At 46.5% G+C, this 17,603-nt stretch overlaps 1 protein-coding gene across 2 annotated transcripts in view; it reads left to right on the plus strand.

Moving 5' to 3' along the window:
* Anxa2 (annexin A2) overlaps positions 1–17,603 on the plus strand; it is a 36,387-nt gene continuing 18,784 nt past the window's right edge. The window contains exons 1-3 of one of the 2 annotated variants that reach the window (NM_019905.1): positions 1–29; positions 9,483–9,543; positions 13,830–13,929. In NM_019905.1, coding sequence (NP_063970.1) covers positions 9,496–9,543; positions 13,830–13,929 — 148 coding nt within the window. In that variant the 5' untranslated portion in view covers positions 1–29; positions 9,483–9,495. Of the gene's footprint in view, positions 30–304; positions 468–9,482; positions 9,544–13,829; positions 13,930–17,603 lie in introns of those variants that run through there. The other variant, XM_039082021.2, reaches the window with a different exon arrangement.

Genomic DNA, 17,603 nt, shown 5'->3' on the forward strand with positions numbered 1-17,603 from the left:
AGGCTCTCTGCAATAGGTGCCCGGCCCAGGTAAGCCGGGCGCGGCCCGGATGCCCGCTATGGCCTCGGGGTTGCGGTTCTGAACGGGGAGTGGGCAGGCTCCAGCGATGCGGACCCCGGGAGGCTCGGAGAGGGACCGGCCCCTTCAGCTGATCTGCGGGCCCAGCAACAGAGTTGCAAAGTGTCCCGCGAGTGACAGTGCTCTTTGCATGCCACTCTCCTGAGTGTTCGGGGCGCAGGGGGTGTGGGGGGAGTGCTTCCCTTTGAGGTTTCCTCGGAAGCGGGGAGACCCTATGTGGAGCGGGGAGCCGAGGGGAGCTGCATTCCAGACGTGCTAGATGCCAGTGGAGGGGACTGGGTGTGGCCGCTGGGGAGCCTCCAGCCCAGCAGTGAGAAGTCGTGGACTTTCCTCCTCCCGCCTTCCGCACTGCGTTCTCTCACTCTGGACCGTAACTTGTGCAATTTCAGGTGAATTTCCTTACAACTGAGAGACGTGCATATGTGAAGTCGGAGCGGGGTGCCTGGGGGAGGCCCGGGGGGCACCAGAATCTCAAGTCTTAAGTACTGGTGTCCTTCTTTACTCATAAAACAATCTCAGCTCAGTCTTTGTCATGAACTCTAGATTGTCTGTTAGGTCAGCGACTTCAGATTTCATTCCTGCTGGGGAGTTTGCGGCTCGCTAGAATGTGTGCAGAAGGAAGTGTCCCCGGGTGGTTGTAGGGGACGTTGCTTTGACTGCGCCGCCGCCTCCGCCGAAGCCACCATGAGTCAGTTGATAGGGTCTATAGAAAAGGGCGTGGTTCCTGGGCGGCAGGTTCTAAAGCTGCCATGGAGGGCTGTGGTTCGAGAAGTTTCTTTATCTATGAAAGTGGTTTCCGAACTCTGTTGTTCTTAGCGCCACTCACATTGAGTTATTGAAGGTTTTTCGAAAACGGGTTCATTCAAAAATAGGCAAGTAAAGCACACTGAACACAGTGGCATACAAATGTAAAAACAGAACAAAGCCAACAAAAATAACTGTTACTTGAGAGACAGCGGTAATCTCAACACTCAGAAGTCTAAGGCAGCAAGATACCTTTTGAATCCAGCCTGAGCTACATAGTAAGTGAGATCTCTGTCTCAAACAAACAAACAAACAAACAAACAAACAAAACCTGATGATCATGATTAAACTTATTGATAGAGTACCATAGTAGGTCGAACTTCATTCCCAGAACTGGAAAGAGCTAGTCATTTGTGTAGTAGTATGCCATATTTAACTCCAGCCCTTAAGAGTAACCATCGACTCTTGGAATTCAAGGTCCTTAGCCTGAAACACTCAGGAGTATAATTAGATGGGTCTGCAAGTTGGACTTGGAAGCCACTCCCTGCCCCACCCCAACAAAGCTATAGAAGGTGTTTGGAATCCCAAGCTAGCACCGGAAAAAAAATCGCATCGTAGCTTAGTGCCAAAAGGCAGTGGAGCGGAATGCAAACTGGGAGGGTGAGGGGTGATGTGGGGCTAAGGTTTTTTCCCCCTTAGTTTTAAAGATAGTCTTGATCAAATTATGTCATTTGGAAACCCTTCTCCCATTTCTGTTTCCTGAGTTCCTTCCACGTCTTGCAGCCCGCGCCCCTTGACCTGTTAGGTTGGCTTTGGAGACTTGCAGTCCCGCCCACTTCCTGCTGGGTTCAGAGTGTGAAGCACTCAGTCTGTGGATCTGAGTCAGGGAACTTGGAGATGGCTGAGGAGACCTGAGCAGAGCCCTCCTCTTCCGCTCTCCAAAGTACACAGCTGATCTTAAGTCCAAGGGTTTCTCCAGAGGCCCATCACCTCCGCTGCAGCAGGGGAAACCTAGGTGCGTCTCTCTGTTGAGGGTTTCCTGTTTGGTGTGCTAGCAGTTCAGGAAGTTTGACTAACTAGCCATCAGCACTTGAGGCTTTTACGGAGCGCTTGGCCTGATGCCTCGATGTTTCACATCCTGCGTCTTTGAGCTATTAAAGTTTCCTATTGATTGGCATTAGGCAGGCAGATTTGGTCATTGGCTTCCTGGCTAATTTCGGATTTAAGTAGTTTTCCAGGCACTCTTCTAAATTGCTATTGATCTTTGAGGACGGTGGTTTCTCCCTGCACCTTTGGGCCTAGATTAATGTGTGTGAGCATTTATGGGAATTTGTGCTCTAACTCTTGGCTTGTTTCATCAAGCGAAGGTGGTTGCGTTACAAAAGGAGTGCCAGGCACTATTCTCTGCTTTAAACATCAATCGTTATAAAAACGATCTCGCAGGTATCTACTGTGCCCTAACCACGGTTAATGGTACTGAGAATACAACAGTGGACTGGACACACAAACACATGAATATGCATACAATATGTGCATGCACACACTCACACAAACACACTCACATATCCTTACTTTTCAGATTTTGAACCTATGGGGGGGGATAACTGAATTGATTGGGCAGATAGCAATTTGATTTGACATTTTATGTTTTCTGCAAATTAGTATTCACTCCCAAACCTAACTGGGTCTCCTTTCCTGGCTTCTACCCAGTTGTTTAATAGAACTGGACTTGGACCTGAGCTTATCCCCAAACGAGTGTATAGAGTCCCGGGATTTACCCTATCCACCCTATCCTTTGGAATCAACTGGAGACTTGAGTAGAAGTTGGCTGTTCTCTTTTTCTTCACCTACAAATAATTCCCCGGGCCACACCCTCCTCTAGCTGTGGGCCACGAGAGAGGAAATTCCAGGCCTTAACAGAAATTCTTTCCACCCATTCAGTCTGGCGTGTTTTCCCTTTTGTTACCAGAGGCAGTGCCCATCCGTGTTGTTGAGGGGACTTGTGATTCTGGGTGGGTCCACTAATATGATCTCCAGATGTTCCCATGAGGGCGCACACTGAAGTTTATAAGTGATCTGAGCTCAGATCTTCCTAGGGTAGCCATCTGCAGCACCCCAGCAGTCTAGTTCTCATCCCAGACTTGATGTGGACACATTGAGCACAGGAATGACATGGAACCATTTGTGTGTGCCCTTTGTCTCCTGGCCACACCCAGAGGACACTCACAGCTCAGAGGCGTCACAAGGCCACATGTGTCTCCCTCCTCTCTTCTGCTACCTCTTTGTTGTCTGACTCTCTGCTTGCTCCGGTGGATGCCGTGGTTCCCATGCTGCCCTGAGGCAGAGCAAGGGCCATCTCATCCAGATACTGTGGAGACAGGGCTTGGTACAAGTTGCTTATGCAAATGGGAAGAGGCTCCCCTGAGATGAGCGGTCAGGCTGTATGAAGATGTTCAGAGGCTGGGAATGGGGGCTCCCAGGTCTGAATGGCCTGGATATTAAACATGCAGTCCTAGGCAGAGAAAGGAAATTGAAAACAGAGACTATTTTGGACACGACAAAGTAGACCTAAAACAGGAAGACCCAGTGTGTGAACCACCTACTATATGCCAGGCACCGTCAGACCTCTGAGTCAGGAGAAGAGTGAGTCGCAAGCCTTATGACTGGACGGTGTGGAAGGTGTCCTCCAAACACTCTGGCCTGAGAGGAGATCTGGGCGAGGTGACATCATTATGATTGTCTATGGCTTAAATTCTCACCTAAATGCCCACTGATCAAGATGGAGTGCTTCTGGTAGAGGGGCAGATAGTACTGAGCATGCCCAGAGGAGAGTTAGTGACCTAGCCTGACTTACGTGGAGGGGGCATGTACATGTGTGCATGTGTGTCCCTGTGCAAAGATTGCATTGAGAGATCGATAGTGTCGCTGAGTGGTTAGAATACTTGCCTGAAAGTCCTGGATTCTGTCCCCAGCACCACATTAAAGTGGGAGGCAGGGAGTTCAAGCTCATCCTCGGCTACTTAATGAGTTTGAAGCCAGCCTGTGCTACAGAAGAGACCTTGCTAAAGAGAGAGGGGGGAGGAGGGAGAGAAGAAACCACAGCCTTAGAGAGAGAGAAGGAGGTTCAGGGTGTGGTGGATTATTTTGAACTTGGACTCTTCTCTGGCAGCTGAGCCCTGTTGGAAGCCTAATATGTGGACCATAAGACACTGAAATTGAATTATAGATGCACGGGCTTCGTTTCCCAACCCTGAACGTGTTTTTTCCTCGATGGTCTTTTTCCACCCACTCCAACTCTATCAGCTCCCAAGGCAACGCGGCACTACGTGTAGCTAACACACAAATATTGATTCAGATCCGGCAGCCAGAGGGACAGTAAGTGCCATAGAGGCCTCTTCTGAGTCCGATCAAGGCCGTGGGCAGAATTCCAGGAATCCTGGGGCTTAACTTGGCCCTGTGACTCAAGCACTAATCAGAACCATAAAACTAAGGGGGAAAGTATGTGCTTTCAAGAAGGTTCTGTTAACCAAAGATGATTTAACGGGGTGAAGGGTGGGGTACAGTGGGAACTCCCTCTCTCATCCTTCACGTATTTTTTTTTTTAAATCCTAGTGTGGGTTGTACACTTCAGTATCCAGGGCCTACAGTAAGGGTTGTGGCGGGGAAACCCAGCCCTCCACATATCCACCCCCACCCGTTTTGACTAAAATTCTGGTTTGAGGTCATTCCACTCCATGATTGATTCATCATGGTGGTTGCTAGGCATCTGTTTTGGGGTAACCTAACAACAGACATGTCTTTTAAACTACTCTCCAAGTGGGTGTGTCTCTGAAACTGCCAGGTTGGATTTTCTACAAACCAGCCCTGTCAAGCTCTTGGGTTGTTTTTTTTTTTCTTTCTTTTTTTAATTTATATCTAGGCTTCCTGGAACTAGCACTTTTTAACTCAGCGAATCCTTATTTTTACTGTTTCCAGCGTTACATGTGAGAGTCTTCCTCTCAGGCTTCTTGAAAAACGTTTGCTTGGCTTTCCTTTTGCAGGAGAGAGGTTTAAAAAAGAACTTCATTTGTACTTTTTGATCATTGTTGTAACTACTTTTTTTTTTGAACAAAACAATAAAATGTAAAAAGATCTAGATCTTAGGTTTTTTAAAAGACAAACCTATAAAATATTAAAACAGATTGTCTGTCCCATGCAAATGACTGACTGACCTTGTAACAGCTCCACAGAGTGTGTTACTGCCAAGCTTTGCCCCCTGAGAGCCTTGAGCCATCAGGTTAAGTCTCATTTATTAATATTTTCAAGGCCACAGGAGACACTCTGTTCCCTTCATTTAGGGAGGTGCTGAGGCAGCCCTGTTTTCCCAGCAGTGGGGGTTGGGCAGAGCCACTCCAGATTGGCTTGGAGGGGTGTGTAGCTCTCAGTCTGCCCGGACTTGGCTGGTTTATTTTCTTAAACGAAAACACCTGCCTGAGAAAGAGCCCTTTTCACGGGGTGGCCAAGTCCCAGCCCGCCCTGGGAGCCAAGGTCCTGTCTTAGCTTAGCGTTCTCATCAACAGATGGCTCACCAGATAGCTCTTTCTTTCTGGTATGCAGGTTGAAACTAGTTGGTCAGCTGGGTGAGGTTGAGGTGCTGAGAAGAGAGATGCAGTTCTGGGGAGCAGATTGCCAGAAGGGGAGGGTGGCTGCGTCTGCAACTAAGGCTCCCTGAGGTTTACATTTTGGAGGAGCTAGGAGTTAAGTGTAGGGAGGGTCCTCTCATGTGGAATATCGACTTCTTTTCTTTTTTTTAAGACAGGGTCTCAGGTAGCTCAGGTTAGCCTCAAACTCAATATGGACCCAAGGATGAACTTCCCATCCTCCCAGCTCCAGCTGCTAAGAGATGAGATTCCAGGTGTGGATCTTGACGCCTGGCTTTTGTAGCTCTCTTTAAGTCTCGGGTTTGGGTGATTGGGTAAATAAATAACAATTGGTACTGAGTCTAGTCACTTTGGCCCTCCCACCTTCTACCCTTCTGTTAACCAAACTTAACTTTGCACCATTCATTCAGGACCTTGGGTTTGGGGTCACCCCATGGACATGGCTTCCTAACACACTTGCCCCCTTGTTTTCCTGAGATACAATATATATGCTGAGTATGTATTCCTCCACAGGGCCCTGCTGTCCCCATGCCCAATGACAACGCCCTCTGGCTAGTGATTCACCCCTCTCAGCCTGTACATAGCAGCCTCACCATTAGGCCCTCTACTTCCTAGATCTTTGTGAAGTTAAAGCTCCATTGAAGAGCTAGTGGGGGCTACAGGGCAAAGGCAGAGGATTCAAAGGTCCCTGCTCTTCTGCGGATCACAGCTAGTCTCTTAAGGGTCTCTCCTACCAGTGGTTTATTCCTAACTTTTCTGGTTCTTGTGACTAAATACTACTTGAAGGAGGAGGGGCTTATTCCCACTCACAGTAGAAGTAGATACACTAACAGCTGGGAAGGCACGAAGGCAGGAGCTTGAGGAGGCCACTGGTCACCTTGCGTGTGCAGGCTGAAAGGAGAGAGAGATGAATGCTGGTCCTTTGGGTACTGTCTTCGGGTTTTGTTTGTTTGTTTGTTTTTTTGTGTAGTCCATGACAGAAGCTCATGACATAGTACCATTCCCATTTAAGATGGGTCTTCCCATTCTAATGACCCTACTCTAGGAAATCCCTCCTAGAAACATCCAGAGGTAATCTACTCAAGTTCAACAGCGGACATTTTCCATGATGGGTGGGAAGGTGAGGTTGAGAATTCTCCATCTCTTTAGTGCCGTGTCAGTGCATGTTTATCCCGAGTTTGTGGTTGACCTGACCATAACCTAGACACTTTACTGGCACTGCAAAGGCCTTCTCTGACCTCGTGAGTTGCAGTACACTGACCCCAGTCTCAATAATCAAACTAAAGTTTTAACAACCATAGTGAGAAGCAAAGCCCACTGTTCCTTCTAGCAACTCTCCCTTCTGAGAAACTGCACAGCCTGCAGATGAAGTGAAGGGGCAAAGGCCGTATTTTATTTCTAAGCTAAAATAGGGTTGCCATTAAACTTGCATGAGATAGGAAATATTTATGGGTATAGGCACTTACATATTGCTTGTCAGTCTCTGTGACTTTAGGGTTGTTATAATATTTTTGGATTTTTTTTTTTTTTTGGTGCAGAATGGTTGTGATATAAATGTGACATTTTTTTTTTCTTTTTTTTCGGAGCTGGGGACCGAACCCAGGGCCTTGCGCTCGCTAGGCAAGCGCTCTACCGCTGAGCTAAATCCCCAACCCTTAAATGTGACATGTTTAAAAACTTCCCTTAAGGTCATGTTTGGAGGCTGGAGAGACGGCTTAATAGTAAAGAATACTTAATACGCAATGAGGACCAAACTTCAAATCTCAGCACAAAGGGGCTCTCTCATTTAGCTGGACTAGTGAGCCATCTTCCTCTAGAGATCTCCTGTCCTTGCCTCTGGAACACTGGGATCACAGGTGGACTGTCCTATCCACCTGGGTTGTAGGTGGTTGCTAGGGATCTGAACTCTGGGCCTTAGACCTGTGTGGTCAGTACTTTATCCACTGAACATCTCTCCAGCCCCAGGACACCCTGTAGTAAAGGGGAGTGGACAGGGGTGGGCGTGACAGGAGCCGGAGAGAAAGCAAACCAATTTGCTACAGGCAAAGCCAAGGCAAGCAACACTTTTTGGAGTACTGAATCTTTCAGGGGAATGGCTAGAGAGAGGTGCAGCTGGCTCCCGGTGCTGATCTCAGGAGGCATCTCTGCTGGAGTTAGAGGAAGCATCGGCCTTGATTTCTAACTATCTGACGAGATCAGATGGGGGAGGTTGAGTTGGCAGCAGCAGGGAGAAGCAACTTGATGAGAGAACGGACGATTATAAAGGCTGACACAGAGAGCAAGATTCGTGGGGCTTCCTCTCAAGGAGTCGGGTTGTGGGGGAAGAATTAACAGGAATGGAGAGTGCAAAGTATTACATCAGATCTGCAGGGCACTTGGGGGAGGGCTCCATGTGGGCAGCCATCCGAGGAGCAGCACTCAGAGCTGGGCAGACAGTTTGGAAGAACGATTCAATGGAAACTCGCTGTGCTGTGTAGCTGAAATCGCCTGGACAGCTGAGGTGGAGGAGGCCCCTCACTCATGCAAGGGTGGTCTGCTAAGGAAGCTGTTAATTAGTCGGTATAGGTGTTGGAAAGGCTTTGGGGCTGAGGTTGGACTGTGGCTTTCTGGAATTCTGAGCTTCCTTTTTGTCAGGTGTAAAAGGCTTCAGAGGAAGGAGAGAGAAAGGAGAGAGGAAGTACATCTTGGCCACAAATAAAGGTTAATTTTTCTCTCCCCACCTCACACAGCCTAGAATTCGCTTGGTTCAGAACGCCCCTATAAGCTGGCAAATGCTAGGTCATATATTGTCTTCAAAGCAGTTTTAAGAAAACATTTAAGCAAAGCAAGTTCCCTGAACCAGAATAGAGAGCTTATAATTCCCACAAGTACCAAGGCAACTGCTGGTGCCAACACTGTTGGCAACCTTTCGGTGACGTGGCTGTTTCTTTTTGGGGGGTGATTATGCAGAATGACTCGTCTTAGTAGTAATCAATTTCGGTGGTAGGGGCTGGGCATGTGGGGCTATCAGTCCCAAGAACTTCCTCTACAAATAGGGAAAGGCCTTTCGTCAGTACGGCAGTCCCGACTGATAAAATGTATTCAGTGGACGATGACGACATTGCAATCATTCTAAATCTTAACTGCGAGATCAGCCCAATATGAGATGTGGTCATATCAGAAAGTTGGTCTGTTTGCACTAAGAACAGTTTAATAACCTCTTTATGTGTGTATTTGTGCATGTGCATTTTGTGTGCCCGGATGCACTTGTGTGTGGAGGCCAGAGGTCACCATCAAGAGTCATTTCTCCTCAGGCGGAATCCACCTTGCTTTTTGAGCCAAGAACTCTCATCTCTCTTTGGCTTGAGCTTTGAAGTTGGGCTGACTGGCCATGGAGCTCTAGAGATCCACCCATCTTCCAGAGCTTCAAGATTCCTGGATTTTTTCATATGGGTTCTGGGGATCAAACTAAGGTCTTGTGCTTATTAGGTGAGCGTGCTATGGATGAACCCATGGCCTAACCCCTGAATCTTTTCAGTATCACTGGAAGAAATGGTTGTGTGGCTAATATTAATAGGTTCTGTTTGGGATCAGGCCAACATGGAGCCACTGCTGTGCCCAGTTCTTGCCTTTCTTACAATATGAAGTCACTTGGGAGCGACACGCAAGTCATGGCAGTTTCAATGTGCATTATCGCTTTTGATGGAAGAACACGTTCTCTGTTTGAATGAGTGGTGTTTACCACAGGAAGCTTTTAGGTTTTGCATTCGCAGACCAGAATCTGCCAGGTCCTGTTTAACCAGAGCAAGAGACAGACCAGCTTAGTAATCCATCCCCAACCTAAGGCACCCGTCTCTAAGCTTTAATTTCCTCAATAGTAAGATAGAGAATTGCCTGCTTGAAAAAAGTACTTGCTTTAACAGCCTCAGATGCAATGGTCCAAGAAGACATTAGTGTGATGAATTGCCGTGCTTCAGGGGAAAGAAGGCTTTTTCTTTTTTTAATAAAAAAAAAAAAACCTTTGTGTTATCTTTTTTTCAGCTTTTTTTTCAAAATGTCTACTGTCCACGAAATCCTGTGCAAGCTCAGCTTGGAGGGTGATGTAAGTATCTAATCTCTCACTTTGTGTGATTTTGCAAATTGGACATCTGTTGAACTGTGTTACGATCTCGCTGTATACACAAAGAAAGTGGGGCCATAATTCAGCCATTATTAGGTGTCTCCCAGCGCCTGGGCCCCTCATTGCTTTAACTGTTCCTAGCAGTTTCATTTGAAATAAATGTCATGGTGCTAAAACCTTTTTTGGCATTGAATGCGACTTGGACAGCGTCTTTGCAAGGAAATGGCTGGAACTGTGTTTTGCTGGGCTTACTACATGAGTGGTAATTTTGCTTTGGTGACGTGCTAGTTTTTTGTTTTTGTTTTTGTTTTTGTTTTTGTTTTTGTTTTTTTTGGTTCTTTTTTTCGGAGCTGGGGACCGAACTGAGGGCCTTGCGCTTCCTAGGCAAGCGCTCTACCACTGAACTAAATCCCCAACCCCGACGTGCTAGTTTTTAAAGTCAACCCTTGAGGTTTTATTTATCATAAGCTTCAACCATGTCAAAAAGCAATTCTCATGTCTTTTTCTTAGACTATCTGCAATATTCTTCTAGGCAAATGGTTTATTATTATTATTATTATTATTATTATTATTATTATTATTATTATTATTATCTCACTGAGTTCAGTCAGTGCTACTCATATGTTCCTGGGTCATCGTCTATTGGACTACGGAAACTACCCTGGCCACATCCCCAAGGAAAAGCGACTCTCTCTCAAAGCAACCATCAACTACGATAGTTCATTAGAGTGGGCCTCAGAAGCCTCAGCTTTTCTGTTTTTAACCTAGCACCTGGGAAATCTTTTTTCCAAAATAAACCAGAATGTATATTTTTAGTAGAAATGAATTATGTAATTAATCATAGGGCTTTGTTGTTTGATCTGGTTTTTCTTTTGTCTGTCGGGGAATCTCAGGATTAAAATTTGTCTTTTGTAGAACCACTCAAAAGACAGGTGACAACTTGGGTCTTATGTACAAGATCCTCTGTGTCGTCTGTGGCACCTGCTCTCATAATGTGCAAATGAATGGGCCTGTTCAAACACAGACTGTGTGGACTAGTAAGGCCTTTGTTGTTCCCTCATTTAAATCTTTCCTCTTCTTGGAACATGGCCTGCTGTTAGGGCCTAGACAAGTCTTGCTGTTATGTAATTTGTTTCTCCAGTGGATTTTATGCAATGCTTTTGATAATGAGATTGCTCTTGGTATCAAGTTTCATGAGAGGTGACTATGGCTATGGCCAGGCTGGTAGTGTACATGCATAGCTTGTGTGAAGCCATAGGCTCCATCCACACCACTGTATAAATCAGGAGTGGTAGCACACATCTAGAATCTCAGCTTTTGGGACATGGAGGCAGGAGGATTAAAAATTCTAAGTCATTCTTGGCTATCTAGCAAGTTTGAGATTAGCTTGGACTATATGAAGCCCTTTTTAAAAAGTTTTGTGAGAGAGCTCTTCAGTCATCACTGGAAGTTACTCTGCCCTAGAAACATGTGTTTCCCTCTGTGGAGAGATGGGACTAACCCAGCTAAAGTATAAAAATGTCCTGTATTGCCCAATATTTTAAGGGAAGAATCACTTTTACCTAATAACTTAACTTCAGACAGGTGAGTTTTAAAGACATTTGGCTATTCATTTCTTTATGCTTCTAGAGCTACCACACAGCCACACACGCCTTTCTCCCACTCAGTGATATGGCGACAGCACAGCCTCTGAGCAGTGAAGCCAAGTGGTGCACAGCCAGCTGCCTGCCCTTGTCAGTAACAATGCCCTTGTTACTGGTGGCCCTGTTAAGAACAAGAACATTTTCAGAAAGCACTTTGCTTGAAATGTCTTTCACGTCATCATCTTCTCAGAGCATTCCCCTGCCTGAGCCACTGGTGTCCAACCCATAGGCCACATGCCCAGGAGAGCTATGGAGAGGACCAACCACAAAAATGGAAACTTACTTAAAATACTAGGAGACATTATTTTTTTTAACTCAATTACCTCAGTTTTTGTTTGTTTGTTTGTTTGGTTGGTTGGTTTGGTTTTTTTTTTAGCATGAGCTGTTGGTGTTCTGGGTCACTTAGGACAATTGATCAACTGATCAATTGAAGGAAAGAGAGCCAGTGCAGTACGGATTTAGGCCTCTTAGCAGCAGGGGATCAGCCTCTAAAGGACTGAGCCCCCCACCCCCGGCAGCTTCCTAGAAACTCTTTTTATTGTTACCCAAAAACGGCACCTTTAGCAAATCAGTTTCTGAATACCAAAACTTATCTAATCTAGAGGCTGTCTGGAAAGACCTATCACCAAATAATCCTTGGCCATGAGGAGACGTCCTCTTTGACAGGCTTGCCTCAAAGGCTCTGAGAATCCTTCAAAAGAATAACCTCATAAAATCCCAGACAACAATCACTGGCTCCTTCAAAGCCTCGGTGCCATCACTCCAGATTCCTGCCATGTGCAATGGTTTGCTAAAATCCTGCTACAGTGAATTGTAGATAGTAATGTTATGCTGTGGGGCTGGGCATGGTGTCTAGAAGTGGTGAAATGAGGCCAGGGCCAACTTTGCTAATGCATTTGTGTTGTTTCAGAACACAATATGAACCAGATTTACCATTTGGCCCCAGTTAGCAGGTGTCTGAGGCTGAATTTAAAGAGTTTCAGCTAATCCCAAGGGACGCCTGGGAGTGTACGTCCTCGGTTGCTTCCATGTGTCATTTCATCACCAAGAACCCAATGGTGTGGGTGCTGGGCTGGCTCGGAGGTCCCTGCTGTCAGCTGACTGTTTATAAGAGCTGCTCTGATCATCACGTGGCAGCATCACTTGTTGTGCGTACCAGGCATTGGAGCGTTAAAGGATGAAGAGCCACTGTGTAGGGGATTCATCAGCGTTGGCTGCTTCAGGACCACCCATCAGTCAAAGCCATATCACACAAACTCACTATCTGCCCTTCCTTTGGGGGCAAGTTATCTATGCAGGAACATTTCAAAGGAGGGGGGGGGATGTCAAATGAGTAGAAGAGAGGTGAGCCATTAGCTTGGGGAGTGGGCAGAGATTCCCATCTATCAGCCCAGGAAAGTGGTCATCTCCGACAGGCTTCCAAAAAGGAAGGACTATTTATAAGACAATAAGGAAAATGCCAGCAGGGCAGTAGGCAGGGGGCATCCTGGAGAGGGCAGAGGGAAGCACTGAGGTAGAACAGAGAGGAAGAGGAACTTGTCACAGTAAGGAGGATGTGGCAGGCACCTTGGAGTCACAAGGTACTCACAGCACAGTGCTGAGGACGTCCATCCCTTCCACAGCTCCGAGAGCACGAGGATGAGCACTGCTTGTCTGTTGGTTTTTATTTAGGGGTCAGGGCCTCATGTATCCCAGGCTAACCTGAAACTTGCCATGGAGCCAAGAATAACTTTGAACTTCTGATTCATCTGCTTCTACTCCCCAGTGCTGGAACTACCATTCCCTGTTCATACACTGCTGGGAGTCAAACTCATGCAGTTGGCACACACGCTCTGCCCACATCCCCACTTCCTCATTCACTGTTTAAAGAGCGGGGATCTGGGCAGCACAGGCCTGTAGTGAACACTCGGCAGTACCCACTCATCTTTCAGGCATTTCCACAGTTTTAACTAAGTTCAAATTCTTGCTAGACCACTTTCTTTCTCTTCAGAAACTTGAATAGATTCTTGTCTCAGACCTCCAGCTTAGTGCTCTCTGCTCTGAAGTGCCCACTGCATATAAGACACAGGGTAGAGGCACAGCATGCTCTAAGCTGGTGGAGCCTTTGAAGGACAACTCTTGTAGAAACAAAGTTTTTTCTTCGTTCTCTATTGTTCTTCTTGTTCTTGTTCTTCTTCCTTCCTCCTCCTCCTCCTCTTCTCCCCCCTCCTCCTCCTTCTTTTGGATATAGTCTCATGCAGCCCAGGCTGGCCTCAAACTCATAATGTGGCACAGGATGCCTTTGAACTTCTGATCCTCCTGTCTCTACCTCCAGAGTGTTAGGATTATAGGTGTGGGCTACCGAGCCCAGTTTATGTGGTGCCAGGAGATGGGAGTCAGGGCTTAGTTATGCTATGCAAGCATTCCGGCTACTGAGCTGCATTCCCAGTATCAAAATGAGCCTTCTTATATATATATTTAAAAAAGAGAACTGGTGTGTGATGGTCTGTTGACACCTCTTTACTTAGCATGAAAGAGGGTAGAATTATGAAGAGGAATGGGAGTACAGAATCGGGTTTCAGACATGTTCTCTCAATGAGAGGGTGCGCAGGGTGTTATTTGATTGTATTTGTGTTCTTGTCTCAGCATTCTACACCCCCAAGTGCCTATGGGTCGGTCAAACCCTACACCAACTTCGACGCTGAGAGGGATGCTTTGAACATTGAAACAGCAATCAAGACCAAAGGTAGGCCATGCGCCTTGTCAAGGCTTCTCCTTGTCAGGGTGGCCTTAAACTCATAATGTAGCCCAGTCCCAACCACCTGTGATTCCAGATCCAGAGTATTTTCAGACACCACAGTCTGTGTGTGTGTGTGTGTGTGTGTGTGTGTGTGTGTGTGCGTGCGTGTGCGTGCGTGTGTATGTGTCTCACACACACACACAGAGAAATAAATATCTGAAATAATTGCTACTTTAAAATATACACCCACAATCCCCACAACCCCACACACATACACTCTACATATGATCTACTTTCTTTAAACATTTCCTCTTTCACAACTGGGCACGCCTAGATTCTGTGGTTTCTCCACATGCCTTTGCAGAAAATACCCTGCAAGTCATTTGACAAAGATGGTGTCTTTTACAAGCTTAGCACAAAGGGTGCTTTTTATCCCTGCGTGAGAAAGCACTTAGCTTACTGGGATGTAAAGATTGCACAGATGAACTCTGGCCACAGAGTTCACACATTAATAAAAATACTTCCGGGTCCTCCCTGAGTCAGCAGAAAAACACTGTTGTTCCACAAGCCAAGAAAATCCTGAGGGCTAAGCCGTGTGCCCCACATTTCTGTGTGGGCAGGAGTGGCTGACATCACCACCATCATCATCTTGGTTGTCTTCACCAATATTTATTAAGTGCTCTTCACGAGCAGCCACTGCATTGAGCGGTTCTGACGCTTCCTGCTTAGCTGACCTGCAGACTGATTTCGGATGGCATGTTGTGTCATTCCCAATTTACATATGACACAACTGAGGGCTAGCTAGTTAACATGCTTCATGTCCGTTGGCCTTGGTTCATACTTGGAGTTGGACATAGTTCTGCGATACAGCAACCCAGCTGTTAGAATTAGATTCATTCCTTTGTCTTGAAAGCTAGTGCACAGCCTGATCCTGCTGCCATCGGATATCCACCACAGTTGTGGTCCAGCATTAGTGCGGGCATCTGTGTCCTTTTCTTTTCATCCCACCCAAACCCCACCATCTAATGCTCCATGTTGGCATTTACTTTTTGTGCCTGGCAGTTTTAGGGAGGAACAGTTTTCTCTTGCTCTTTACAATAAAAGATTTAACATGTACTGTTTTACAGATATTTATCTATTCATATCGATAGTTTAATATGCTCATTTTAACATTTATTCACCTTAAGCTTGTCGGTTCTGCAGAAAAAAATGACAAATAAAATAGGGTATATCATATGTTATTATGACAGTTACAATTTTTTACTCGAAAATGAAAAAATATCAAGGGCATTGGTAATTGAATTATGAAAATATGAATTATTGATTCTTGTGCTTTCAATATATATTCTGTTTCTTTGTCTGCCAAATTGTCCCTGATGGTTATGTATTGCCTTTCTAGACAGGGAGGGCAAGTTCATTAAAAACATGCCCCTGGGGGCTGGAGAGAGTGGTTACGAGCACTGACTGCTCTTCTAGAGGTCCTGAGTTCAAGTCCCAGCACCCACATGGTGGCTCACACCCATCTGTAATGGGATCCGATGCCCTCTTCTGGTGTGTCTGTGACAGCTACAGTGCACTTACGTACATAAAATAAATAAATAATTCTTTTTAAAAATGCATACCCCTGATATTTCAGATAAGTAGCACCACTTAGGTAATGAGCTGACAGGAATCTTGAGTGACTGAGGCACTCCCAAGCACCTTCACCCCAGGTCAGGAGCTGGCTTTATCTTGACATCAAAGGAAACTGGTAAACCCTGAGTGTCCACAGAAACATCAACCAAGGCCTGAAGGATGGCAGCCTGTTCCCTGTGACCTTGCATCTGAGGCAGAGGAGATGGGCTGGGCTCTAGCAGGCTAGTCAGAGTGAGGAAGGCAGGAGCTGGGAGCCCGCTGCCTGCAACTGAATAATTGCTGTGGAATCTGTGCACTGGGTGTGAGAGGAAGCTTGACTCCAGGACAGTTCCCCAGAGGGGCAGAGTGGGCAGAGAGCTGGCACTGCCTGGCAGCACCTCTCCAATCCTTCTCCCAGCACCTGTGAGAGCTTGCCTTTGAGCATCATGGTGATTCTCTCTGAAACCGGGCTTCCCTGCCTCTTCGTCTTCCGTCTCCATCTCCTGGTCCGTGCGGTTCCCTAAGCCAGTGGTTCTCAACCTGTAAGAGGGGTCCCATATCAGATATCCGAGTATCAGATATTTACATTATAATTCATAACGGTAGCAAATTACAGTTATAAAGCAGCAATGAGATAATTCTGTTGGCTGGGGGTCCCCAGCCTGTGTTAAAGGGCTGCAGTATCAGTAAGGTTGAGGACCACTGCTAAGCAGACGGTGCCTCTGCCTTTGCTATTCCGTGGGTGTGTGATTTTTTTTTTTTATCCCTGAGTCCCTAACCGTTGCCAAGTATAGCTCTATTCTAACACCCTCCTTTCCCTCCCCCTAGTCATGGTCTTGCAGTGTGGCTCAGGCTAGCCCAAGTTTCTGATCGCCTTCCCCCTGTCTCCCCACGACTCCCTGTGTCTACAGCTGTGTAGGGCCTATCACTTCCGTGCCTCCTGGGTTCCCACTTCATGCCTCCGTTCTAGTTCTTGTCACACTTCATACTTGCTAACCTCTAGATCTGTCTCTTCTTATGTGGCTTTTATTTCTTAACCTTTTATGAATGCCCAGGACCATGAGATCATGTGAGGAGATAGAAAGCCCACATAGTATTCAGAAGTAGTCCAGATGTTAGAGCACAGAGGGAGTACAGAAGCACTTCTGGGACAGGGAGCAAAGGTTCGTTACAGAGTCTGGGTGTTGCCAGAAAAGTGAATAGTCCCTGTGAGCCTTGCTTCACTTTCGCCAGCTGAATTGAGTTCACGCTTGTGAGCCAACTTTGTTTCTAGTCGGAGGGATAGTGAACATGTCTCCTTGCATCACCTAAACCCAGTGCATGGTTGCTTTGTGTTTACTCTCTGGCCCGAGGTGGACCGTGCAATACCTTACGTTAATTTATGCTGAGTTAGAAGCTGAGTTAAGTCACGCAAAAGTAGTAATATTGCTTAATTAACAAGAGGTTTCTGAGACGTGATCCATAGGAGTCTCTGGGTCTAGATTGGCCTTGGGTTAAATATATACTGTGGAGTGTTCAACACAGCTGGGGATGGTTTACCATATGGGTCCAAATAACTAGAAAGGAAAGTCAGCTAAATTAGAAAAGGATGAATCTCAACTCCATGAAATAGATGGTAATTAGCAACGGCACGGCCCTGGAGTTAGTGCTGGTGCCAGTGAATCTGAGCAACTCTGGCGTCTGCAGAGGGGAGGGCTGGTTGCTCTATTATTGCCAGTTTTGATTTGAGCAGTATTTGTGTTCTCCGGAAGGGCGAGCCCCCCCGCCCCCCTCCTCTTCCTGAGCAAGCCCAACTACAGAAGCGAGCTTCTGCACTTCTTTTCTCTTACATTTTAAAATAGAACCACCTAAGATTTCCAGCAACGCTGCAAAACCGCCCCCCTGTGCACCAGAGAAGTGAGCCAAGACAAGGCATTTTGGTTTCGTTTGCACACCTGCAGGTGAATGCAAGCAGTCGTGAGCAGCAATTAAGGGGATACATTCTCTTGAGAGTCCCAGGAGGCACACTGGCTGGGGAGCAGAACCTCTTTCTTGTAAGATTTGGGTGGCAGGAAAAGAAAACCCTG

The sequence above is a fragment of the Rattus norvegicus genome, chromosome 8 (assembly GCF_036323735.1).
Source record: "Rattus norvegicus strain BN/NHsdMcwi chromosome 8, GRCr8, whole genome shotgun sequence".
Lineage (NCBI taxonomy): Eukaryota > Metazoa > Chordata > Mammalia > Rodentia > Muridae > Rattus > Rattus norvegicus.